The sequence below is a fragment of the Lygodium microphyllum genome, chromosome 4, assembly GCF_053477565.2.
Source record: "Lygodium microphyllum isolate KBCC chromosome 4, Lygodium_microphyllum_v1.1.10, whole genome shotgun sequence".
Classification (NCBI taxonomy): Eukaryota; Viridiplantae; Streptophyta; class Polypodiopsida; order Schizaeales; family Lygodiaceae; genus Lygodium; species Lygodium microphyllum.
The window spans coordinates 49562421-49590313 of NC_141138.1; the positions used below are offsets into that span (position 1 = coordinate 49562421).

General features: G+C 42.8%; 1 protein-coding gene across 2 annotated transcripts in view; it reads left to right on the forward strand.

Moving 5' to 3' along the window:
- The window catches only part of LOC148037016 (putative complex I intermediate-associated protein 30), a 78688-nt gene that overhangs the window by 35152 nt on the left and 15643 nt on the right, over window positions 1-27893 (forward strand). Inside the window, exons 2-4 of one of the 2 annotated variants that reach the window (XM_087675956.1) lie at window positions 14024-14137; window positions 20137-20184; window positions 20254-20345. In XM_087675956.1, the coding sequence (XP_087532082.1) occupies window positions 14024-14137; window positions 20137-20184; window positions 20254-20345 (254 nt within the window). Of the gene's footprint in view, window positions 1-14023; window positions 14138-20136; window positions 20346-27893 lie in introns of both variants that reach the window. The other variant, XM_087675955.1, reaches the window with a different exon arrangement.

Consider the following 27893-nt stretch of genomic DNA (forward strand, 5'->3'; position numbering starts at 1 on the left):
ATGGCATAACTTGTTACAACTTTTGCCTTTGACGTCCACTGACTCCTCGGGGTCCTTCGCATGTTACCATGAAATAATTGCCATGTGCATCACATGTGCCTTACAACCTTGCACATTTAATTATTAATTTAATCAAACGTTACTAGCAAGATTAAAGCATCTCAAAATTTCACATCCCTATGATAGTTGTCCAATAGCCAATGGCTCTTGTGGGAGCGAGTTGAGGGAGGTGTTGGTGTGTTGTCTATTAGAGACAGATCTCAAGTGTAGTAACAGCCACTTCAGAGCAAAGGCTAATGAAGATGAGTGTTGAAGACACAAAAACTTGTCGTAGATGTAAATGTAAATCAGGCAGATACTGGAAATGGAAGGATAGCAAGTTGGAAACTAGAACGCAATAGTCTTTGGGGTTGGAACTAGTAAAGCCAACAATGTAACTGCCAGAAGATGATGGTAGTTGATCATCGACAATAGTGGGAGGTTGGGCAACAGTTGTAAACCACATCGCCGTTGTCGTGGATTGATGGTCAAAACTTGCACACAAAGACTTAGATAGAGATAGCAACACTCAAAACATAAAAACTCAAAACTCAAACATAGAGACAAATAGAGAGAGAAGAAACTTTGAAGTGAATGAATGCTGCAAACAAATGTAAGAGTGTACAATATGCACAAGGGCAGAGTAATGTAGTATTGGAGAGTGACGTCCACCGGAGATAGATCCCAAGTGGTGTGACCAACAGTTAGAGTGTGGGAGCGTGCTGATTAATGAAGGGCAGGAGGTTGGTCACCAATACACAATAGTCAAAGGCTGAAATTTGGTAAACGTAGCAATGTAAGAAGGTTGAAAACTGATCACGTGAGGCAGAGAACTATTAGGTGACAACCAGGAGAGGTGTGTACTGATGTAGATGGCTTGTTGGACAACAAAAATGGAGGTACTGCAATAGTCAACTGTTGGGAGCGATGGCAGCAGCCTGTCGCCTAGCACCAGATACTAAAAACACAGGTTGATCAGATGCTATGATGATGCAATAGATGGAGACCTCCAAACAATAGGGTGATGGTTGAAAACAGGCCGGATAGTGATGCGGGCAATGGTTGTGGATAGCATATAGCAGGTGGCTGATGGTATCTAAAATCTGTATGGTAGAGTGGAAACCTGCACAAAAGGATTAGGTTGATAGCCTGTCTAGATGTAAAACATGTTTTAGCTCAAGATCCCCTCTTAGGTCAAAAACTGAGCCTAAAAAGGAGGCCAGCAATGTTTACCCCAAGGTGTTCCACCCTAAAGCAGGTAGGGCATCAAACAAAGGGTACACGTCGGTTGCCCAGTGGCCAACCAAGATTACAAAGGCGATGGTTATCTTACCAAGGGAGTCCAAGTAGTCACCCCAAGGAGGACATGGCATCGGACAAAGGGTACTTGTTGGCTGCCCAGTGGCCTACCAATCCTTACAAGGATAGATGGAACCACATTGAACTTTTTTTTTTTGTTTGTTTGTTTTTTTTTTGGTGGAAAGTTATTTTTAGGGTGACCCAGAAGACGGAAGTAGGGATGGTACACCCAACACATCACAAAACAATACAAGCTTACCTAACCACTTGAGGATGTTGATGATGAGAGAAAGGTGAAGTATCATGTGAAGAAGAATAGTGGTGTAATCTGTTGATGGAAATAGCTTAGGATCCGTCTAGTGGTGCTATGTACAGTGGGATGCATAGTATGCTACATGTTGAAGAATGCTCATATAGTAGGTGCCACTTGGACACTGTCCCTCGTGGGAAAATTGTTCACTTGCCGAAGAGCCCTAGTACAAAAATGATGAAATTATGCAATACATAGGGGTACAACATGAGGGGAAAGATCGATGCCGAAGACAAGTGTCAAAATCTGTAGAGTATCAAGAAGGGTAGGAGTCCCCTCTCAACCTAGATGTTGATGCTGAGGAAGAAAGAGGAGCCTAAGGACGTCGGTCTTTGTATGGTGCTAAGAACCATTTGGATGAAGATGATAAAGTATCCTTTTGAAAGAGCAAGGATAGAAGTCACCACCATGATAGCATGAAGAGTGATGTTGCATGATCCGTCTTAGGAGGGAAGCCCTCATATTGGTAGAAGAGCAAAACTCCAAGTAGACGGAACCATGAAAGGAACAATGCGTAGCTCTTGTCTGAAGCTTAGGAAGGACGGGTGCAAACCTGCATGTTAGCCCTTCATTGAAATACAAAACCTTGCAAAAGAGATCAAAATTTGGAAGCGCAGAGATGAGTAGTGAGATGCTAAAAAAAAAATAAAATGGAAATAAAGGAAAGCAAAGCTAAGTGCTGTGCAATGAGTAGGTAAGTATGTAGCAAAAGTCTAAAAAGGGAAAGGCTAAGCGTGTGGCCACCATTGGTACGGTGCAATGGGGAAGAGGCACCTAGAAGGTGCTGTAGATACCTTAGGAATGGATGTGTAAAGTGCAATAGGGGAGTTGCTAGTGGACTGATTAGCTTATCCTTTAGGAGTAGTGAAGGAGATAGGCTACTAAGACTATACGCACGCCACATATCTAGTAGCTGCTAGGGTAGATGGATTAGATGGTGCAACAGCGGGAGGCGTAGCCCCATTGGATTGGCCAATCGGAGTGGAGGCAGTTGCAGTAGTCTACAGTAGTTTTGTAGGAGGAAGACCTTGGGCCTTGGTATGACACTCTTCGTCTACATGGCTTGATTTTTGATAGTGAAATCAGCCTTTCTTCCGTGGATGGGTGGTAAATCCCTGATTACAACTTAATTACAGCAGCAAACAATTAATGCAAATCTGAAAATACATATTTACCTACTGATCTTGGACAATGCACACCCGATTGGCCCCCAAATTGGTGTCCCTTTTAGTATTTCTTTAGCTTTATTGAAGAAAAAGTTGATTTACAATGGGATTCTCCTGATCCCCTTCGCAATCCAAACTCCCCTTACTGTTCAAAGTGATCGGCAAGCCTTCTATCTATTTTGCCCCTTGATTTGGGCACTTAATTGGCCTTCACCCACTTCATAGATGATGAAAATGCCCCAAATTCAATGGCTGGCTTGTAAAGAAAATACCCTAACACAAAAGCATAAACAAAAACCGTATGACAAAGCACAGACCGATAAAAGAACACTGTTAGGGTTAGGGTTAGGGTTAGGGTAACTCAGAGACAATGAACATAGTGAATAAATGAAATGATATGACTTCTAATAATACGATGCTCATGCAGCAAACACACTATGCAGTGAATGAATATTGAATCTCGAACTTCTGTATCTCAAGGATCAGGGCAAGGGTAATGAGCAAGAGAGAGTGTCGTATTCCGAACGGATCCCGAATCGCAACAAGGTAGCCTCCGGATGTCGAACACCAGCAAACGCAGCAGTGAGAAGCTGGATCTGATGCAAACAGCAGTGAGGAGAGAGAAAGAATAAAAACACAGGCAGTAGGTGAGAGAAAGACTAAAAACGCAGGGAAGACAGCTTGCAGGAGAGAAAAACTACAGCGACTGCACCAGGAGAGAGAAAACTGTCAGGGCGGCAGCTGGGGTCTACAAACGCAGCAGTTTGCTGACGTGGCAGGCTGTACGATAGCAGTGTAGATGATCAGCAGTCAGTTGCGAGGCAGAAATAACAGCAATTAGTGTGTGGAGGGTTGGAAATAGGCGCCAGACTATAGGGAACAGTGATGGAAAGCAAGGGTTGAGATGTCTTGTGAACGGGGTGTGGGCAGCAAGTTGATAACACCTGAAACCTGCAAAAACAAGATTGAGGGAAGAGTGGAGGACTGACTGCCAATTTATAGAAAATTAGGGTTCTAGATCCTCTCCCACTTAACTCTCTCGATCGGCTCCCTGTTTTAGGATTTTGGCTAAAATAAGCCTAAAATAAGTATGTTTTGGGATTGTTTAAGTGGCTGAGCAATTCTTAGCACAACACCCCCTCTCAGGCCCAAAATAGGGCGAGAAAAGTAGGCCAGTCTAAATTTTGATTTACCCTAAGACATCCCATCCCAAAGCAACCAGGGCATCGGACAAAGGGTGCACGTCGGCTGCCCAGTGGCCTACCAAGACTACAGAGGCTATGGTTATCTTACCAAGGGAGCCTAAGGATCACCCCAGAGAGGCCAGGGCATTGGACGAAGGGTGCTCGGCGGCTGCCCAAGGGCCTAACAAGTTCTACAAAGGCGGATGGAATCAATGGATTATTATTATTATTTTGGAAATGTTTTGAAAATACATAAGTAAAATAGGGGCAGCGGCCGATTAAGTGACAGATAGGAAAAGATAAAGAGAGTTTTAAACCTAAGTCAAGCACAAAACTAGCAGACCAATCCCTCGCATTGACTAGGATAAGTGCCTAAGGATGAGAACAAGTGTGTGTATGTGCCAATGATGTGGTGAATATGTGGAAAGGAAAAAAAGAGGATGGTGGGCTTAGCAAGACAAGCAAACAAGCAAGCTAGCAAGCAAGGGTAGGGAAACTGCCGTTAGGAGAACTGCCATGTGTTATGCTACGAATATAGTGGATCCTAGAGTTGACCACTCCAAAAGACCGAAAAGCGATAAATGCACACAGATGCATGTTTACATGAACAGAATGCCAATGTATGGGATAATGCAAAGGGAGATGCAAGGTGTCATGCTCATACAATATGCTATGCAACGGTGCCACTGGGACAGTGCCCTCGCAGGAGAATTGTTCACTTGCCCAAGTGTCCTTTTACAATCAGGTCATCCTGACAGTGTGGATGAAGTTATAAATGCCCATAATACAATATAAAAGAATAAGTGAATGTAATGTCTAAAAACTGTAAGCATCATCACTGTCACGATCGTCACGATCAAGAGTAGAAGCCGCCTCCTCTTAAACTGGAAGGAAAAGCAAGAGGCAAGCACCCTCTTCCCGTCAAGCTGAAGAAGTAGGGGAGGGTTTACCCAAGCCGATCTTGGGTTGCAGGTACTGAAGAACCGGCCGGTTGACCGCTTTGGTCAAGATATCTGCAAAATTATCTGATGAAGGCACAAACTCTAGGCCATAGTGCCTAGAAATGGGAGTCATGCCCAAGGTAAAAGGTAGCCGCCATGGGAACGCCGGGTGTCAGGATCTCCTGCCCAATCAGAATCAGTGTACCCCTGCAAACATAAACCAGAACCATATGTTGAGTCATAAGAAAAAGTATACCGCAAATAACGCAACACATGAAGACATGCAATCCAATGTGACATCCTAGGTGTTGTGAAATACTGAGTGAGTATGCTAACCGAGTAAGCTAAATCTGGCCTAGTGTGAATTAACCAAAGAAGTTTTCCTACAACAGAACGATAGGTGTGTGCATTGAAGGGCTGTCCTAGGATATCCTTCGACAAGTGGACAGTAGGATCAAGAGGTGTGGCCATTGGCCGTGTTTGATCCGAAGTGGTAAGCTTACCTATCTTGTCATCAGGCGTGTGTATGTACGCACGACACTCGAAGACTCTGAAATGGGAAATAACAGGCCGAGAGTCAAAAAATGCCTTATATGGGGTCTTTTGAGGAAGAGCCGCAATTGGGTACCGGTTGAGGATGTACACCGAAGTGTTAACAGCCTCGATCCAAAGGCGCTCAGGAAGCTCTATTGCGAACAGCATAGAGCGTGCCATTTCCATGACTGTGCAATTCCTACGCTCCACGATTCCATTCTGAGAGGGGGAGTTGGTAGAGGTGAGTTGGCAAGAAATGCCATGCTTCTGTAGAAACTTGGAAAACTCGTGGGAGATAAACTCACCACCACTATCACTCCTCATGCACCCGACACAACGACCAGTCTGGTTATGAATCAGCAACACCCAAGCAGAAAAATATGCGAAAGCATCAGACTTATGCATGAGGAAGTACATCCACATGTATTGAGAACGATCATCCACTATAAAAAAGAAGTACAACGCGCCGTTCAAAGCGGCAATGGATGTTGGCCCGCAAAGATCAACATGAATTAATCTAAGAGGCTTCTTAGCTCTATGTGTAGACTGTTGAGGAAATGGGTTATGGTGCTGCTTCCCGAGTTGACACGCTTTACAGATATCTCGAGCTAGTTTCAGGCGTGGAAAGCCCTCAACCAGCTCATGGTGTGACAACTCATAAAGTGAGTCATAACCAAGATGCCCTAAGTGAAAATGCCAAAGACGCTCATTGTGCCTAGGCTCCCGAGATGTGGCTAAGGCCTGGAAGCTATGGAACACGGAGCCCTTGATAGTCGGCTTGGTGAGAAAATGAGTCATGTGGTATAGGCCATTAGGTTGTGCCTCACCGCGAGTAATCACTAAACGAGTCTGAGAGTCAAGGACCTTGACTGTGGTCGTTGTAAAGAAAACTGCTCGCCCCAACCGGCAAAGCTGCTGAACAGATAACAAGTTTACCCCAAGCCAAGGGACATGATATACATTGTCTAGCAAAGCCAGATTGGGACCCTTGGCAGTGGGAAAACTGACGCAACCTTGAGCTTGAATCTTGACCGAGGAGTTGTTTCCTACAAGAACCCGCCCGGCTGCAAGGGCTCGGGTACGGAAAATGTCCTCTACAGGAATCATGTGATGTGTAGCTCCACTGTCCACAATCCAAACTGGAGCTGAAGTGCTCGGCTGTGACGAGTGGGCCTTTGCAGTAACCTCATCAGGAGGCAACTTACAGATGTGAACGAGATTCGCATTGGATGTCTCTATAGAGACGATGTGAGCCTCTACAGACCAGTCAGACAAGCCCTCTGGAGTTGAGAATGTTGTCGATTGAGATGGCTGTGCAGTGGCAGTGTGAGTTTGACCTTTAAACTACCCCTTGCCATCACCTTGCCTCCCTTGCTGGGGGTTGCTCAACTGAGGGGTGGGGGTCTGAGACTTAGGTTTTGGTGCTGTGCCTCGTGCCTTTGATCGACACTCGTTGTCAAAATGACCAGTCTTTTGACAATGTTGACAATACCTATTCTTTTTAGGTACATTTTGCCACCCTGGTTTAAGTTGTGACTGGGAGTTTCCTTGAGAATCCCTAGATTGATTTAGCTTTTGAGTTTGATTTTGATTTTGAGTGGAGGTTTGGTTTGGTTTGCCCTTCCCTTGTTGCTCTTTCTGAGAATGAGCAAGAAGAGTCCCCTCTGAAGAGGAATTCATATGAAACTGATTGAACAACTGTGCGTAATGCAACAACTGACACTCAAATTCATAGAATGTAGACATGGTAGGCTTTGAAACTATTCCTTCCACAAAATTGAAGTATTTCTTGCGGAGTTTATTGAGGAACAATGTGACCTGATTGTGAGAGGGCTTGGGAGTCCCCGTAGTGGAGAATTCAGCGAGAAGATGCCGGTACTCACTCAGCCAACTTGACTTTCAAGTCATCCCGGTCAGTGATTTTGAAAAGCTGAAGCTCATGGTCAAGATTAATACGATGGGTCCTATCCCGAGCCGCATAGCGGTTAGTCAAGTGTGCCCATTGCTTTGACACTAAGTCAAAATGCTGAAGCTGAGAATGAAACTCAGGCAATAAGCCTTGCATCAGCTTGACAATAGCAGAGGCATTCTTAGCCTTCCATGAGCGGACGACCTCGTATGGAATAAATGCGGGATCAGGTTGGGGTTCCAACCCTTGCACAAGATCCCATAGGTTTTGTGAGTCAAGGACATGTCTCATCAAATTCGACCAAGTAGTAAAGTTTTACTCGTTAAAACAAGTCTTGTCATTAAATGCATTCTTGGCAGAAGATGAGCTAGAACCATGAGGTGTCGGGTAGGTGGTGCAAGATGATGGTGGGAAAGATGATGGATGTGGGTGTGCTTGATAAGAGAAAGAGAGAGGGGAATCCCCTCGAAGTGTGTTAACATACAAGAATTGGTCCTCAAGAGAACCTTTTCTGTAGTTAACAGACTGGACTCTTTCTTCCACATGATCTCTACCAGTATATTGCAAAACAGAAGAGGTAAAAGAAGAAGGCATAAAAGATGAATCAAAAGTACCTTGCACCGGAGAGGATAGAAGAGCTTGAAAAAATGAAAAATACTCCGGATCTTACTCTTCAAGAGGGGGGGACCCATCCCTGATGGAGGTCTCAACGGCCCTGCAACATCATCAGACTTACGCGCAACATCTGAAGAGTGAAAATCATGCATACCTTCATTCAGAAGCTTTTCTTGAAGGGCAATCCTTTGGTCGAGCTCCTTAATCTTCTTTCGTTGATAGGCTATGATCAATTTATATTCTTCAGAGGTCAGCTTGCCTATCTTTTCTTCCATGTACTCAGATGTGTCTTCCACCATGTCGGAACTTTATGGAGCAAGCTGATCGGCCCACTCTCGCTCGGTTCTTGGCATATGCTCTCCTGCAGACAGAATCGGTGTTGATGTATTCGAAGTCATTTGAACCTACTATTGTTATTGCTTCTTGCGAAGAGCTCTCAGATCAAAGGCCTAGGTTTCTCAGAGAGTACTAGGCTCTGATACCATTTAAAGAAAATACCCTAACATAGAAGCATAAATAGAAATCGTATGACAAAGCACAGACTGATAAAAGAACATAGTTAGGGTTAGGGTTAGGGTAACTCAGAGACAATGAACATAGTGAATAAATGAAATGATATGACTACTAATAATATGATGCTCATGCAGCAAAGACACTATGCAATGAATGAATATTGAACCTCGAACTCTTGTATCTCAAGGATCAGGGTAGGGGTAATGAGCAAGAGAGTGTGTCGTACTCCGAACGGATCCCGAATCGCAGCAAGGCAGCCTCCAGATGTTGAACACCAGCAAACGCAGCAGTGAGAAGCTGGATTTGATGTAGACAGCAGTGATGAGAGAGAAAGACTAAAAACGCAGGCAGCAGGTGAGAGAAAGACTAAAAACGTAGGCAGGACAGCCTGGAGGAGAGAGAAAAACTGCAGCGACTGCAGCAGGAGAGAGAAAACTGTCAGGGCGGCAGCTGGGGCTTGCAAACGCAGCAGTTTGCTGATGTGGCAGGCTGTACGACAGCAGTGCAGATGATCAGCAATCAGTCTCCAGGCAGAAACAGCAGCAATCAGCGTGTGGAGGGCTGGAAACAAGCGCCAAACTGTAGGGAACAATGATGGATAGCAAGGGCTGAGATGTCCTCCGCGAACAGGGTGTGGGCAGCGAGCTGATAACACCTAAAACCTGCAAAAACGAGATTGAGGGAAGAGTGGAGGGCTGGCTGCCAATTTATAGAAAATTAGGGTTTTAGATCCTCTCCCACTTAACTCTCTCGATCGGCTCCCCGTTTTAGGGTTTTGGCTAAAATAAGCCTAAAATAAGCATGTTTTGGGGCTGTTTAAGTGGCTAAGAGCAATTCTTAGCACAACATCTACTACCCACATTATCTACAAGATGGCAGCCATCTTCTTCTCTACGTTGGCGAGCATTAGTGGCAGCATGGTTGACTGGGGTACTAGTTAGTTGAAGGGATTGGGAACACTCTTGAAGCAGACGTGCCAGCTGACTCATGGTTATGCAAACATATTGGGCTATAAAGATTATTGCATCTACAAAGTCTGTAGCAGCAAGCATTTTGTGAAGTCCATGACTGTACCGGGATATATGCTGGACATCAATCATGTGGAGGATCTAGTTTGATCTAGTCTGAGCCAATGCTTGAAGGTTACTCTCCTGCATGTGCAAGGTCTGTGGGATTCCATACAGGTTTTCCATATTTAAATGGGAAAGTTACTCACGGCACCACTCTTTTGATTGCACAGGACTGATCAAAATCATATCTCATGCTACAGCTTAGTGTGGCAAAAGCAACATGGCGAGCTACAGTGGTTACAATCAGAACGTTTTCAAAGTCATCCTCATCATTGATTCTGTAGTTGGGAAATCATAGTTGCTTATTCGTCTTGCAAGAAACAAGTTCACCCTGGACTCCAAGGCTACCATCAAGGTAGAATTTTAGACCAGGACTATCTCTGTGGATAACAAGACGATCAAAGCTCAAATTTGGGATACTGCTAACCAAGAGAGATATGCATCATGAGCACCCCTTAACTATAGAGGAGCAACAACTGCAGTTGTAGTTTATGATATTACAAATCAGGAAACATATCAGAAAGCTCAATTTTGGGTCAAGGAACTTCAAAGACATGGAAGTTCAATCATTGTCATGGCACTAATGAGAAATAAAATAGATTTGAATGCTTCAAGGGTTGTTGCAATCAAAAAGCTTGTAGCTTTTGAGAGTTGATGTTACCTTGTCAATACACACTGGTTCTGATCGTACTGAATCTGAGTGCCTATTATGTGTTAGTTCATTGCTTCAAGTTGAAGCACTATAATCGTGTGATTGCAGTGCACAACCATGTTATGTGCATTGAAGTCAAAGAGTTGGAGCAAGCATCATGAAGTGTGAGCACAACTGTGAATTGTGTTTAGAATTTGTTTCGAGCATTGAGTATCCGGATGAATTCAAATTTGGGTAAACAAATTTTGTGATTCAAATTGTTTTGAGTTCTTTGAGTGTTTGCTTCCTTTCTGCTTGCGATCTCGAGTAAACAGAGGCCCGACGCCTTCCAGCAATTGAATAGCGAGACGAGAATTCTAGATCCATATCACAACAGGTAGCAGAAAATGGAAATCCTTGCGCAGGATTGGCCCAAGGGATGTGTAATGATAGTCCATAAGCAAAGGATGGATATCCTTGCGTCTGAAAGATTGTGTGGGATTTTGCGAGTGTCCAAGGGTAGTGAGGGGGATGCCCATCACAGCTATCCTAGAGTGAAAGGATGTGGTAAAATGGGGGTAGGTGGAGAGTATAGTGTTAAAGGGTGGCATTCTCCCTAACGATGCACCGAGAGGTGGAGTGAATGGAGGGTAGGTAGATCGTGGGATGGAGAAAGAGAAAGTGTTAGGATGTGAGGTGGAAGTCCGAACCCCTAGTGTGGTTTGAGCGGAAGTGGAATGTAATCCAAGATTTTGGAATGAAGATGTGAGTAGATCAGAATGTGAAGAAGATAGTGGTGGGATGGGAGCAAGCTGAGAAATGTGGTTTACTGCTCAAATGAAACAGATGGTAGACATATACGTGATGAAGGGAATCTACTTTGAGAGACTTATTTATTAAAGTTGACATATTGAAAATTATTCGGATCTTGTACAACTAAAGAAGACATAGGAGAGGGTTTTGGCTCATACGACTCAAAAGGGTTATATGAACCTAACATAAGGCTTGGCTGAGATAAAGAAGATCAGCCTCATTTTGGCTTGAAGGTCCCGCATCTAGGCCAACAACAACATTTTCAGCTTGTCCATCGTGTGAGCCTTGTTCAAGATTAGGCATTGTATTTCCTTCTTCCCCATGTGAATATCCATATGGAGAGGTATCATCAATGCTTGATTCCATCTCACTGTACGATGACATCTTGCTATAATACTCAACTGAGCATAAAATTCAGCACTAGTACAAAGCTTTTGGCTTGCAATCAGGTGCCTTGGGCCCACTAAGTGAACTGATTTGATGGTATCTTGGCAATGGAACCATGAAACTAGCCTTTCTTCTTGGAGAGGGTGCTAAAACCCGATCAAGCACTTAATGACAGCAATAACAAATGAACATAAACTGAAATGCACACTTTACCATAACATTCTTGGACATTGGATACCTTGTTGGCACCAAAACTGGTGCCCCTTGCGGTATTTCTTTAATTTGTATTGCTATTGGATGGAGTAAAACTGAGGTTTCTTGATTTCCTTTGCTGATCCAAAAGCCCCTTGTTGTTTCAACTAATCAACAAGCCTTTTTGGGCAATTTGCCCCTTGATCTTCACCCAGGAGTCCTACAAATTGGACCACACACTGGCCAAATGCTGCCCCAAATCAAATGGGATGGGCTAGCATGTGAAATCCTTGACATTTTCTCGAATTTCAGCTGCTCATTTGAGTGAAGGCTACCACTTGGCAAAAATACCCATGCAAATTGAAAAAACGTTTTTGGGGCTTGGTCTTAGCCATTCATATCAGTTTCAGGTGGAGGAGGAGAGTGAGAAGGCTGCTGGTCCATTTTTTGAGTAGAGAACAACAGATTACCGAAGGTGATAGCCATCTAGAGCCATGAATAGGTAGGCCACATCAAGAGAAGGCCCATTAGGGGCTGACGATATCATCAGCTAGCTGGCAATAGCATTTTGTGGTCACAGGTTGCAGGTGACTACTTTTCTTACTGGTTGAAACAGGTAGCAGGCAGATTGGAGGGTTTCTTTGTGAGAAATCTTTGATTTTTCTCTCCCTTTGGCATTCTCTCACCTCCTTCATTCAATTCTCGGAAGATCTTTGCTTATCTTAGTCATTCTCGGAAAATTTATTCAAAAAATAGGATTTAGCAGCCACCTCAGTACTTGTGCCATCGATAGAAGGCACCGTACACTGAATTCAGTACCTGAAATTTGTGGAATTATCAGGGAATTCAGGTGCCAGCCTATCCATTGTGTATTTGGGGCAGCATTTGGCCAATTGGGGTCCAATTAGAGAAAGTCCTAGGTGAAATTCAAGGGGCAATCGGCCCATTTTGTGTGCTAATTGCATCTATAGCAAGAGGCTTTTGGATCAGCGAAGGAGATTGTGGAACCTCAGCTTGTGCCCAATCTATTAGTCAATAAATTTAAAGAAATATCAAAAGGGGCACTAGTTTTGGGGCCAACAGGGTGTCTATTGTCCAAGAATTTTAAGGTAAAGTGTGCATTTCAATTTGTGATTATTTATTGCTTGCAGTAATTAAGTGCTTGATTAGGAATTTCTACCCTATCTAAGAAGGAAGGCTAGTTACTTGAACATGCTTCAACTACTGAAGGCGATCAAAAACTCAATTCTACTGCAAAAGCCTGAAAATGTAGCTTTTCTCCTCCTTTGACAACTATTCTTGCAGAAAACTAGCAAATAAATCTCCTTTCGCACGTGTCTCCTCTCACTCTAGCCTTGCATCGATGCACAGCCCTCTTACTCACCCTTGAATGCTGAAAATGTAGCCTTGGTGTCATGCTGAAATTTCCTCTTTAGGTGTGCCCACAATCAATCAACTCCTTATACACTGTTTTGATACCATGTTAGAGTGTAGCAATGTAGAAGCGTATGACTGGACTGAAAGAACAAAGGGAACACACACACACACACACACACACACACACACACACACACACACACACAGAGTGCTGAACATTGGAGAGAATGAATGCTGAATAGAGGAAGCAGAATATGTACAATGAGTGTGAATGTATGAACAGCTGGATCTCTCTCAATAAAATAATGCAGCAGGTAAGCTGGTCAAAATCTGGCTGATTGCAGCAAAAAAGTGGCCAACAGCTGAAATACATGCACGGGCTGCCACGGGGCACCTGCCCAAACTGCCCATTGCCTGACTGCTGCAGCACCTGCCTGCCCATCCTCCCTGCTGCCCAGATCACTGCCCATCTGCTTGGTGACTGCTCATCCGCTGTCTGACTTGCTTTGTACATGGCAAATTGCAATGCTGTCTAAACTGCCAAAACTGCTTGTCTGTTTTGGAGGTGACCAAATCTCCAACAACTGCGACCTTGCATGAAATGTTGTTCTCCAAAGCCTCATACATTCCATGAGAGGATCCTATCTTTGCCACTGCTTGCAAGGTGGGAAAGTCCTTAGAGTATGCATCTGTGTCATTCGCCCCCTGCTCATTCTCCTGAGTCAATTCTACTTCTCCATCCTACTAATCAGAATTAAGGTGCAAAGTTGGATGACTGGAGTGATTTAGCTACCTGATCAAAATCAGTGGGGCTGTTTGTTGGTCATTTGAATTGTGTCAATGGGCTAAAGCTTCTGCATAATCATTTCACTGTCAGTTCATGAATATAAGCTCATGGTAAGCTTAAGATTATAAGCCTGCTTTTGTCTTACTTTTCTGAGGGATTTATCCTTTACAATAGTTCTGTCTCATCTGCTTATTTTCTGTAGAGTTTGATATGAGCAAGTTATCACAGCAATTTTTTTGGTCATGTGTTTTTGCAGCACTAGCGTGGAATATTGAGGATTTAGGGCCACCTCAGGAGTTAACTTTATTCAATTTTGCAAGTCAAAATGATCTGAACAAGTGGTTTGTTTATTCTGATGCAGATCTTGGTGGTAAGTGGCTTTGTGCTTAGAGAGCTCGTTTCTTAAGATCATGGTGAAACCTGTAGTCTTAAGTTGTGCCAAGTTAGGAGCTGCATTGATGCAGTGACTTATTTTTATGATTATAGGTCTTTAAAACAAGGTCATCAATCAACTTGTTTGTTATAGATTTTAAGACAAGGTGATAAATTACTTAGTAGGTGCCCAACAACACAGCTCAAGGACACTTTACACTTCACCAAAAAGTTTTAGGAAAATGTTTACTTCAAGAAAATGTTGAACTGCAGCAGTCCTTTCCATGTTCGTCTTTTGGCATTTTTGTATCAGCATCTAAGATCACTCCTTATTGCTATAAACAAGAAGCTTTGTATGCCGATGGTAGAAGTTGTTCTAGTAAATGTATATGAATTCACCTTGTGTATTGTATGTTTATACTGGTTGAACAATAGGGTCTGCTGGCTTTACTTCAGTGTTGCATAGATATCCACATACTTGTGTCGCAACAAGTACATGATGCCTCATGTATGCCCACATCGGATAGTTGGTTCCATGCAACTTGTCATTGTCCTAAAGAACGTTAAGCAAGGCATTTTGATTTGCCATTTTTCTTACTGTGTGCATTGGACAAACACAAAACTCAGTAGGTATAGCAAGAGAAATGTAACAAGAAATTTGCCTTAAAATTGAAAAGCCACAATTTTTGGCAAAGTAGCCCTAAAGAAAACCAGTGCAAAAATCGAGATGAAGAGTGCAAAGTCGTCAAGAGGAAGAGAAATTTGATGACTAGTATAAAGATTAGCCGAGGACAGGAACTAAAATGTTTATACAATTGGCAAATGATCCTCAGTTTATGCACTTTTTGAACCCTTAAAGGACGGCAACAAAGCTAAGAAGAGGAAATCATCTTTGAGAGCTTCAAGACAGCAAGATGCAGTAAAGGAAGAGCCAATACAGTAGCATGATGTTCCAAATGTGTGTAGGAGCATAAGCAAATGATGGCTAAGTTGTGGCTTATGAGAGCCGAATTCTCCTCCATGGTACAGAAAAGAATTTGCAGGTCTATGAGAAAGAACTCTCGGTTGTAATTCATGCTCTATCTATGTGGAAACACTATTTGTTTTGGTTGAGTTTGCTTACAATAACACATTGCATGGCTTCACTGGCAAAGCTTCATTTTAGGTGGTTGAGGGTGGTAAGAAGGTACCACCTATCTTGCAAACTAAGGATAATATCTTTGAGGTTGATTGTTCTGTGGGAAACTTGGATATACAGTCTATGTAAAGATAAAGTATGCACTTCAAAGATCACAGGAAAAGCAAAAGAGGACAATTGATCGTCATAGACGTGATTTATAGTTTATAGAGGGGGATTATGTATTGCAACATTTTGAAAAGGTAAGACTGAAAAAGATAAAAGGGAGAGAAAGATTGTATCTGAAGTTGAGTATGAGATACTATAGGCTCTTTCAAGTGTTGAAGAAGATCGACGATGTGGCATATTGGTTGAAATTACCTTCATATTGGTGGATACACAATGTCTTTAATGTAAGCTTGTTGAGGCCTTTTCATGGTGATGTGTCAGAGGATATGTCTATTGAAATTCAGCTTGAGATTGAGGAGCTGGATAAGATTTTAGTATCTGAGTAGATTTTGATACATAAGGAAGGAAATGTCAAAGGTAAACTTTCTAGGAGATACTTGGTGAAATTTCAGAATTATTCACCAATTGATACTAAATGGATGGAGGAGGATGACTTGGTAGACCATCCTTAGTTGTTGTAGCTTTATCTAGATGTCTTTTAGTTAGATCCGCGACTTTAGTTTGGGCTCAGTTAGGTTCAGCAGAGTAGGGGTCTAAGGTATTACTTGATGCTCAGGGGGAAGGTAGTTTTTTACTCCTCCAATTATTTAATCAATTAAGTATTTTTGGAGCTATTTAAGAGCTACTTTAGCATGTAATGCTTATTTTAGCTCAACACCTCCTCCTAGGCAAAAAAACTGAGCAAGAAAGCAAGCTCAACCTGAATTTTGAGTGTTTTTGTTTGTATATATTTTTTCGCCAAGGCGTCCCATCCCAAATTAACTAGGGCATCGGACAAAGGGTGCATAGTGGCTGCCTAGTGGTCTACCAAGACTACAGAGGCAACGGTTATCTTACCAAGGGAGTCCAAGTGGTCACCCCAAAGAGGCCGGGGCATTGGATAAGGGGTGCATGTTGACTGTCCAATTGCCCACTAAGTCCTAGAAGGACCCACTTCTTATAATGATTGGATTGCCCACAAGGGCATTGAGATCGTTGTTGTTGTAGTAGACAACGGTGGGAGAGTCGCATGGAAAGTGTAGTGCCACCAGTAAGCTCCTCAAGTAGATGGCTTCTCTCTCTGGTACCATCGAAGAGAGCTTGATACTTAGCCTCCATTGTGGAAGTTGCCATTGTCTCTTGCTTATGGTTAGCCTAAGAGATGAGTGCCATGCCCAAGGTAAAGAGGTAACTGCCGTGGTAACACTGGGTGTCAAGATCTCGTGCCCAGTTAGAGTGAGTGTACCCCTACAAACTTAAACAGGGTTATGCCATAAGAATAGATATACCACAAATATCTCAAAATACGCAAATAAGCAATCCAATGTGACATCCTAGATGCATTGAAATACTAACTAAGCAAACTAATCAAGTAAGTTGAAAGTGACCTAGTATGAATCAACCAAAGAAGCTTCCCTATACCCCCAGATTAAACTAGCTCCATTTCCAAAAAATAAGACAACCAATCAAGGTTTGTTATCTCAAAAGTCAAGCAAAGCTAGGGCCTTTATCTCTGTTGTGGCGGCATAATTAGAGCCGTTGATAAGTAAATCATCTACATATAGCAGGATACAACTGACGCTCTTTGAAGTAGTATGGACATATAAGTTTGGCTCATAAGGGGTAGAATGGTATACGTGAGTTCTAAGAAACTCATCCATTTGTTGAAACCAAGACCACGGTGCTTGTTTCAGCCTGTAGAGAGCTTTTCACAAGTGAAAGACCTTATCTTTTTGGTCAGCAGAAGAAATTCTAGAAGGTTGCTCCACGTAGAATTCCTTCTCCAAATAACCGTTTAGAAAGGCACTTTTGACGTCTATTTGATAAATCGGCCAAGTGCGGTGAGGGGTGAGTGCAATCAATAGATGAAAGGAAGTCAACTACGTTGTAGGAGCAAAGGTCTCTTGATAGTCAATACCTTGCTGTCCGAAACCCTTACACCACAAGGCGAGCCTTGTATTTGTCCAAAGTTCCATAAGCTTTTAGCTTAGTCCTAAAGATTCACTTTGTCTTGATAACTTTCTTATGGCTCGGAGCATAGTTGTCTCTGTACGTAGTATGATACGAGCCATAGAGTATGGTACTGTACATATTAGTCCAATTTCGTGCAAAAAAATAGGGTACTTTTGGCCACACCCCCAACCTTCTTTTTTCTAAGCATCAATCTTCCACACACACATGCACACATACACACCCACCCACCTAATCCTTGCCCTTCCTCTCTCTCTCTCTCTCCCCCAAAAAGCCTCTCTCTCTCTCATGATCAAGCCTCTCACACCCTCTTTCTCTCAAGCCTCTCTCTCTCTCTCTCTCTCTCTCTCTCTCTCTCATATGATGAACCTTTTCAAAACCCCCCCCCCCTCTCTCTCTCTCTCCCCCCTAAGCCTACACTTCTCTTATTTGTATGATCATTTATGTATGATGTATCCAATCCCATCTATTTACTTGTAGCTTGTATATTGTAGCGCATATTGCACATGAGGCATATACCATAGAGGTTTTGGCATGTTACTCTCAAGTAATCAACTTGTATACTCTAATAGCATTGCTCTTTAGACTTGAGAGACGTATTTTATCATCTTTACTTCAAAATACCCAAGATGTTTTTTTTTTTTTTTGGTACTAATATCGCACCGTACCTTATAAAATCTTAAGGTAGCATTTAGTACCATATTTTATCATATCGTACGGTATAATCTCTAGCAACTATGTTTGAGTTTTCCATAGTTTTGGTGTATGCAGCTTTAAGGTTGCATCTTAAACATTTTTTCATCCCCTTTCTTTGGGCACTTATATTATAGCTGTGCTAACTGTGGAGAAAAAGAAAGTTGCTCATAAATCTATATTTAGGTTTAATCTTTCTTTATGTTTTGAATGATCTTCGTTTGTATAGGCAGGAAATGTGAGGCCTTCCTTACCAGATTGTTGGCACTTTACTCATCTCTCCCTAGTGATTTCAGTATTACAGCTCACAGAGTGGTTATCTCATCAAGGGTTTTCACTTATGTTTTGCAAAATCCTTATAAAGAAGGGGTCTTTATGCATTTGAGCTTACACTTCTCTTCATTTGCCTCTTGATTCTTAAATCTGCCTCTACCACTTTTCCTCCTCCACCTGAGTCATCCTCATCCTCTCTCTTTTCCTCTTCCACTTTTATCTACATCTACATCTACCTCTTTTTCTCTACCTCTACTTTGCCTCTTCTCCCTTTCCTCTCCCTTTCCTTTTTCCTCCTTCCTTCCCTCTCCCTCTCCCTCTCCCTTGCCCTCGCCTTCCCCTTTCCCCTTTCCCCTTTTCCTTTTCCTTCCCTCTTCCCCTCTCCCTCTCCCTTTCTTGCTCTCCTCCTCTCTACTCCTCTTCATCTATCTCAAACCTCTACTTCCATCTCTTTCTCTTTTGCTTTTTCTTCTGTCTATAGCTCTACCTTTACTCAATCATTGTCTCTCTACCACACTGGCTAAGCCTCTTCATGAAGTTTTTGAATTCTAGACCACAAACCTTGAGAAGGCCTCAAGCAAGTCTAATTGTTATTCATGGACTTGTAGGTTTTGTTGGAAGTCCTACACAAGTAGTGTGACGAGGCATGTTATTCACTTGTCCAATATGGGTGGACAATCCGTATCATGTCTCGAAGTCCCTAAAGCACTAGCTGATGGGATAAGGAAGAAGTACTATCGCATGGCTAATGAAAGTGGCAATGTATCTTCAAGCATGGCCAAGGCCTAAGAGGAGGCTGTTGCCCTTGACATGGAAGTTGAAACTTGCCTTTTTGTATGACACTTTTTCAAATTGAACACGACTCTTGCAATTGGATCCTTATACTTATGGCCTTGTAACCATTTTCTAGTTCATGATATTTGAACTTCCTATCTTTAATTAACTTGGTTTTATGTATGTGTAATGTATGTTATAGTAAAGTTGATTTTATATTAAGTTTTAATGAACGTACAAGACAATGTATTTTATTTGCAAAATCTTTTTGTACATTCCATGCTGTACATATTTGTGAGTATGAATCCTATTTGACTACCTTGTTTGAGCAGATAGCGAAGGAGATGTTTCTTTTGATCCTTCCTTTTTTATTACTGTACACTATGATATGGGATTTGATGAGGTGCACTTGTAGTATAATTTTCCCCTCTTGGAAGAAGAAAGGTTGGTCTGTATGGAACCTAAAATGCAGACAGTTGGACTTCTTAGGCAGGTTGTAATTCTTGTTGCTAGTATGTGTATGATTGACCCCAGGGCATTTGAATACTGAGTCAGTCTGAGCATAATTTTTTGGTTATGTCTTGCGTGGACTCCATTAAGTTATCTTTTTACTCATGTGGAAAATATTACAATTTACCTTGTTTAGCATATTTCCCTATCTAATGTGAGGTCCATCTAGATTATAGAGGTTTACAACCCAGCTTGTGGAAGGGTATATTGCTGAGTGTATCTATGGGTGTGGAAAATCAGCTGTCGTCAATACTTTTTCAAACTGTAATTTCAGCAAATTTGATAATTTCCAGCAGCATGAACACTGAATTTCAGATCTGTAAAATATGGTCACTGGGTTTGATTGTGGAAGTTAAGGGTCTAGTTGCCAATGCTCTGTATCCTTTTAACAAAGCAACCAGTGCTGCTGATTAAAATGATAGTGGTTATGAACAGTCTGTGGACAGCACTCAGTTACAGCACAACTCTCATATGTCGGGCCTTTACTGCAGGTCTATCTACTGCATCCTTTGATTTAAATGTGGAGGGAGGATCTACAGGTAGCTTTGTTCCCCTCCTTTTTGCAATTGTAGATGTTTCAAATCCACTAATCTTTCGTCTCCTTGCAGCAATATTTTCTGGTAACTTATCAGTAGAGCTTAAGGAGCATGGAATGGGAAAGATGACACGCAGTGGGTTTTCTGGTATTCGCACAAGGCAGGTCCTAACGTGTATTCTTTATCATTTCCTCAATCATTTGGAGTTCTTAATGTAAAGTTGTGGCTGTAGCTAGAATTCAATTCCTACCCAATTGCTACACAATTGAATTCTGTTTGACAATTGGATTTACATTGTGTACTATGTTGACATCTATCACCATGTCAACAAACGTCATCCATTTCTACTGCTGACCAACTAACCAACTTCACCTCCATACTTGCCAGGGCTGTTCCTTCACCGTAGATGCCTCATATACGAGCTAGCCACCACCAGCCAAGGCTCCTGCTTCACTAGAGAAGCATCATATATGAACTAGCCACCATTGGCAAATGCTAAGACAAGAAGCTCACAAATCAGTTGGAAATTTGATTCCATGTGAGAACATGAGGGCTAACAGAGAGTCCATAGAGATGAACAAACAACATGAATAACAAATAAGTGCTAAAAAAATGGAATAGACTGAAATGGAATGCTAAATGCACTAGTGAGGTGAAGAATACAACATATGCTTAGGTAGCAGACAAGTCAACTACAATGTAGCCATGCGGAAGCGAAGGCTCGAAAAGAGTTGGAGAGGGAGGCCCACTTAGGCTGTTTGCTGCTACATCCTTGGACATCTAGATGGGTGCTAGTAGAGCATTGGTCATAGTAGTTATGAAGTGACCTAGTGTGAATGCACTAAGGACACTTCGGGGTTAGGTTAGCAAAGTCCTATTTGTAGGACTCAAGGACAAATTGTCCACATCATTGTGCAATCAATACTCTTGGACTCTTGGCTTGTAGGCCAGTGTGTCTGCACACTTGGATGGTGTGACTAATGGTATGGATGCTAGTCATTTGGGACATGGTCATGGCTTGGATTGCTACTAGCTCCTAGGCTCGGGGGTGAGCCGATTTGGATCTATGTTTGGGAGGTGAGTCAAATATCCAATCCCTATACGTTTTACCTAGGATCTAACCTACACACGAGATAAGACATAAGCTATATCCACGAACATATAGGGATTGGACATCGGTTTCACCTCTTGGCCATATAGCCAAACGGGCTCACCCTTGGGCCTAGGAGCTAGCAACATTGTGGGCCATGGCCACGTCCCAAGAATTGGTGTCCCATACCACCAATCCACACCATCCTAGTGTATGGACATGTTGGTCTATGGGCCAAGAGTCCAAGAGTAATGATCACACAAGGATGTGCACAACAAGGCCTTGAGTCCTATAAATGGATTGGGCTGCCTTAACCCTAAAGTGTCCATAGTGCATTCACACTAGGTCACCTCATGACCATTGTGACCAATGCTACTAGCACATGTGTGCCTATTGACCAATGCCCTATTGCATTGAGGTGCGACTAGGTAACATGGGGTGAGCTATGCTTGGCAATCCTTCTTGGTTTCAATTTTGGGCTTGAGAGGGGGCATTAAACTAAAAAAAGTGCAGTACATATTAAACCTTGATTAGTTGAGAGCTCATTTAACTAGCCCCAAAACTTAGACTTTAATGCTAAAAGAGTTTCAATGTCCCATAAGCAAGCCCCAAACTTTGGTTGGTTCCTCGTCTATAAATAGATGGTATGCACTGTCACTTGGCATTCTTGATCATTCAGTTCAGCTTGCTCCACTCAGTCTACATCATCTTGTGGCTGCCAACCCCATCGCCTGCTGCTGCCATCTTCTTCGAGCTGCTGCTGTGGCCATCCTCAGATGCTGGTTGCCCTTCCAGAGGCTCCTATAGGTTGTGTTTTGCCCAAACTGCGAGCATCATAATTCTACAGCTCCACAACCTCAGGCTGCCTGTGTTTTGCTGTTTTCTACAGCCGTCTGCCTCCTGATCACTATCTACTGTGTGTTAAATAGCTTCCTCGACTGTGCCAACTCCTATTAGGCTGTTCCCAGCTGCCGCCGTGTTCATTCAGCCTTCATAGACAGCTGTGCTTTTGGTCTGATCAGCTGCCCTACAGCTGTGCAGCTCTTCAAGGTCACACATTGCTCCCACACATTCCTACAGCTGTGCTTTTGCTGCCTGCTCAGTTCTCTCAGCTCCAACTCGTGGTTGCAACACTCAAGATCCATCTCTGGTGGATTTCACACTCCGACACCTCCCTCAGCCCACTCCCACAAGAGCCATCGATTGTTGGACAGCTCTACTTTTGAGCATTGTGTACAGTCATTCCTTTACTTTAAGCGTTCATTTAGTTTCAATAGAGTTTCTTCTTCTCTATTTTGGGTTTTTGCATTTTTGTGCGAGTTAGTGTTTTAGTCATGTTCGTAATTTTGTGTTTTCTCAGTGCAAACCTTAGTATATATTTACAATCACGATCAGCATCCATCACCATCACAAGCTGATATGATTATCACTAGAGAAGGGTGCTGCCAATAGCTCCAATGATTCTCACTGCTGCCTGATGAACATAACTACCCTGCTGCTGCTGCTCCTCCAAAAACACAGTTTTGCTGCAGTTCAACAACTCTTGACAACACTTGATCGCTGTTTGGACCTGTCTTGCTGCTGAACACAGCTCCTTGCTGCTGGCACAACTACTTGACACCTATGTTGCTGTCCTAGAGACTCCAACATTCCTGCTGTTGCCAAACGCAGCCTACAACGCAATCTGACACTCCAGTGCTGGCTGGTTGCTCTGTTTAGGATCCATGCAAGTATGACACACTCCTCATGTTGATTCATGGCATCATTCACTCCTTCAGCACCCCTCAGCCCACACCAATAGTGTTACATCCTTGGACATATAGATGGGTGCTAGTAGCATTGGTCATAGTGGTCATGAAGTGACTTAGTGCAAATGCACTAAGGACACTTATGGGTTAGGGAAGTGGAGTCCTATTTATAGGACTCAAGGGCATATTGTGCACATCATTGTGTAATCACTACTCTTGGACTCTTGGCCCACATGGTGGTCATAAAGTGACTTAGTGCGCACGACCATTGATAGGTTTTTGCAAATGAAACTCATGGCGAAGTGGATCTAAGGAGGATTGCATCAGTAGTCTCCAGAATAGTGGCTAGTATTGCATGTGGTGTGAAGTCTAATGGGGGATGTGGCATATCAATCACTTAAATCTTGAGGGGTCTTGAAAGGTGAGAGCAGAGGTGGTGATCCATATGCCACATGTCTAGCGGTATGTCATTGAGGTAGATGGATACTAGGAGCAACAAAAGCAATAGATACAACAGCTTGAGGAGTACCCCCTCTTGATTGTCCAAGGGTAGTACTGCCTGTAGGTGCAATCCTAGTGCGCTATGGAGAGTTTTTAGGTGGAAGGACTCCTTGTCTACATGATGAGCATTTAGAGTGGATGTAAAACCTATTCTTTTTAGGGAGTTATGGGCGGATAAATCTAGTTTCTTTGGTTTCATTGGAAGAAGGGGTTTCACTCTTGTTAGTAGTTGCCTTCCCGTCTTGAAAGTCCTTGCCACCTCTAGATTTCCTCTTGGAAGAAGAGGATACCAAAGTCCCCTCTAAAGTGGAAACATTGGGGGGTCTTTGTGTGGACTTGGTAATGCAACCTTGTGCAACACAAGAGTTGGCATTCGAACTCACGGAAGGTTGGTAGTTGAGGTAATGAAATGACTTGTTGGATGAAGTGGAAATATTTAGGAGATAGCTTATTTAAGAATTATGTGACTTGATTGTCATTTGACTTCGATGAGTGAGTGGTGGCAAACTCGGTGAGTAAGTTGCTTGTACTTTGCCATATTGACTTTCAGATGGTCCCCTTCCCAAGATTGATATGTTGGATTCAATCTTTCGCTCCATAGCAATGTCTCCAATAATCAGATGCTAGGTAAAAGTAATGTAGCTATGAGCAAAACTCGAGTAATAACCATTGCATCGGCTTTGGATTGGCTGTAACATTGCAAGGCTTCCATCGGCAAATATGATTAGGGTGGGCTAGTTGAGGATCCAATAGAGTCTCTAGACCAATGACTAGGTCCCAAAGACCTTGAGACATGAGCAATTTTTGCATTAGATTCAACCAAGTTGTGAAATTTAACCTGTTAAAACGAGAATTATCACTGATCAGTGAATGCATTCTTGGCCATAGGCCATAGCAACTAGAGTGTTTGTGCTAAGTGGTGAGTTGGGTGGGGAACTCAAGTACACTTGGGAATCTATCCTAAGGTGCCCACTATGCATTCGAGATATGTGCACGGTGGATCCATATGTTCAGGTGGGCTGACTAGGCATAGCCATGGTATTTGTATGAGTAGCCTAGGGAGGGTGGATAGGCACACAATAACCAAAGGATGGAAATCCCTAGAGTGGCCCATGGAGTGTGTGAAGGTGCACCATAAGAAGATGATGGAAATCCCTACATCTGAGTGGCCCATGGAATGTGTGGAGGCACACCATAAGTAGAGGATGGATATCCCTATGTGTGAGTGGCTATAGATACATGTCCAAAAGGAATGAGGGGAATGTTAGTAGATATTGTCAGTTCATGGTGAGTTTGTGCACGTTCTAGTGGGCTGGGCTGTATATTCAAGTCGTGATGTGGTTACCGAATTTTGGGTGCTTGACTTTATGAAAGATTGGCATTTTTTATATGGCAATTGTATTTTCTTGGCCTGCTTTTACTGGCTGACCAGTTCATGATTATGGCCTAGAAAGAGGCTAGGCACTCCCTCCTCTAGCTATCATCCATCACACACCTTCACATGCAGGTCCTATTGGAGAGAGGGAACCGGTCCCAGTCCCCACATAAGTCAATGACTCATTGTTGTTCTGTATTGTCTCGTCTTGGTATATGGATTCCATTTCTTGAGCATCTCTATTCTGAGTTCTTTTGCAGTGCTTTTTCTTTGCAGTGTTTCTCTTACCTTGTGTTTGTGCAGTCTATTGTAGTAGATTCTCATGTTTCCATCATTGCGACCTATTTTGATATGGTAGAGCTATTGGTTCGGGACCTTGGTGCTGTTTTCTGCTGCTGCAGATCTGCAATTTACATAGTCTACTGCTCATTTGTTCATCTCTTGCTTGCTGTGATTCATCTACAGCTTGGGTGACCATCTGTTGAACACTTTCAACTCTATTTTTAGGATGCATTTCTCTGTTTGGTGGCTGCAGGCACTATGTTTGTGCATTTATTGGCTGCATTTCTGTTTATTCTTGCTAATTGATATTTTTTCATCACTTTGTGTAGCAATTGTTGTTTTTGATCAGTTTTTGTGATGCATTGCTCAGTTTTAGAGAGGGTTCTTGTGTAGCCGGTTGTTGTGTTCCATAGATGACACTATGTACCGTTGATTCATTCTCTACTTGCTTTCTTTACTGCTTGAACTCAAAACTGTTGTGAGTCTAGACCCTTAAGGTCTTGGCATGAACCTATCCCTCAATATGCCTTGGCTGATTTCATCTTCTCTGTATCTCACTCATAACGGCTCCTTTGGTTTCTACAAATGATAAGCATGCAGACACTACCTACTCATCTTTGAGTGTTTTGTCAGAGAACTATTGTGTTTAGATTTAGGGATGATGATGCTGTCTATAGGTGCTCTAGATGTTTGAGCTTCAGAGGGGTGACCTACAGAAAAAGAAGAAGGTTCAATGCTATCATTGTGGCAAGAATGGACATCTTTGGAAGGATGAAAGAACATTAGTAGCATTACGGAAGGAAAAGGAGCGGACAGAGTAGAAGGGTAATGAATCCATTGACGAGCTCTCATCATCTTACAGTCTTGGTTTAGGCTCCAGCCATCCTGCCCTGGTGCTGGTTGTGTGGGCCTCCTTTCCAATTCGCTAGCATAGGTGATGGTCATCCCTCACGACTTTATAGTGCTAGAGAGGGAGCATGACAAAGCAGCAGAGATGGGGTAGTTATGCCTTATGACATTAAAGTAGTGACACTAGGGACTAGAGTAAGTTAGCCTAACTCTAGTTTGTTGGTGGAAGGCTGGTTAGGTCAACCCATGACCTCACTTAGTGTTGTACTTTCACTCTATTTTTTTTCAATTCAGCAAGTATACTCTACTCTCTTGCTCACTGTTTGTCAGTATTTTTGGTTTCTCTCTCCTCCATACCAGGTGCATTTTCTCACATTTGATATCAAAGCAACTCCTATGCAGGTTCCTTTTAGCCACCGCCAGTTGGTGCCGCTTCACCTAAGGTCTTGCTACTACGAGTTTCTATTTGTGCTCCATGTGAGGAAGAGACGAACTGTCGAAGATTGAGCTGCTGTCCACACAGCCGCAAGCTCCTCTTGTTTAGTCACTTAGTAGGTGTTGCCACTGTGCAGCCAGCATCACTCTCTGCACCAGCTTGTGGCTGCCAGCTAGCAGCATTGTCATCTTTATGTGCACGAAAGCAGCCCTAGAAGCGCACCATTCTTCGGTTGTACCCTAGTCTCCAAACGACTGCATGTTGTGCGTGACACTAGCATCTGATGCCTTGTCTGTCTACACTGCACCTTGCCACTGCCACCCTGTAACTATTCGCACCAACTTTGTCATCTTGTGTCTGTTCGCAGCTAGTGCTGTCGCCTTGTTTCTCCTACTTAGCGCTCCAAGCTCGCCATCACTGCCCCCTTTGTGGTGATCCATAGTGCTGTCTATCATTGGCTGCCTCCTGATAGCGCACTAAGTTGACCTCCGCCATGCCAACTCCTCTTGCATCTGCCATACATGAAGCAACACCAACACTTTTGCCATAGAGACAATCCAAAGGTCTGGAGCATTGTGTGCGTATCCTAAGGTGCCCAAAATTTGGGACTTTTGCTTCTTTTTGGTTTCCAACAGGAGAATCAACATTGGACATTGCACAATTTCTTCTTGATTTGTGCAACAAAACAAATTTGACGCTTTTTGGTCTAGAGGCTTTGGCACACATTATGAGGTGGATTCAAGCCGATGGTTATTGTTGGCATGAGTCCCAAGGTGACATTTCTATAGAAATTCGGATTGTAAGATATAAATTTTTGGGATTGTGGTGAAGGACTTGTGGGACTGTGTCATAGGTGATTTGTAGTGAGCATAATGCTAGAGAAGAGGTTGCTAGTGCTGGTGTTGTTCCTGCACCCCTTCCTCCTTCTATCGAGGATCAGTGGAGGTGGGATTCGAAGGATGCACAAGTACTATCTTTGATTGCCTTATCAGTGAAAAGGGCTATCATTTGACATATTCGGTCTTGTAGGACCTCTAAAGCTGCTTGGAATGTACTAGAGCACATGTTTGCAGCATGTAATGAGGCTAGGATATCTTATCTCTATAGAGAGCCAGCTAATGTAAACATGGATGAGGGTGATAGTATGACAGATCACCTCACATACATACAGGATTTACATGAGTAGCTGCTCAATGTAAATTGAACAAATCATTAAAAATTGTAAAACAAATCAAGAAAAAACTAAGAGAATTATTAAAATATGAAACTAAATGAATTAGTAAAAAATTAAAATTAAATGATACTAAAATATTTAAATTCAAAAAAATAGAAAATAAAGTGAAATAAAGTAGATTATATGTGTACGTGAGTATTTCTACTTATGAACATATATATACATAAAATTCGGTAGTTCATGTAAGAAGGGGTGGA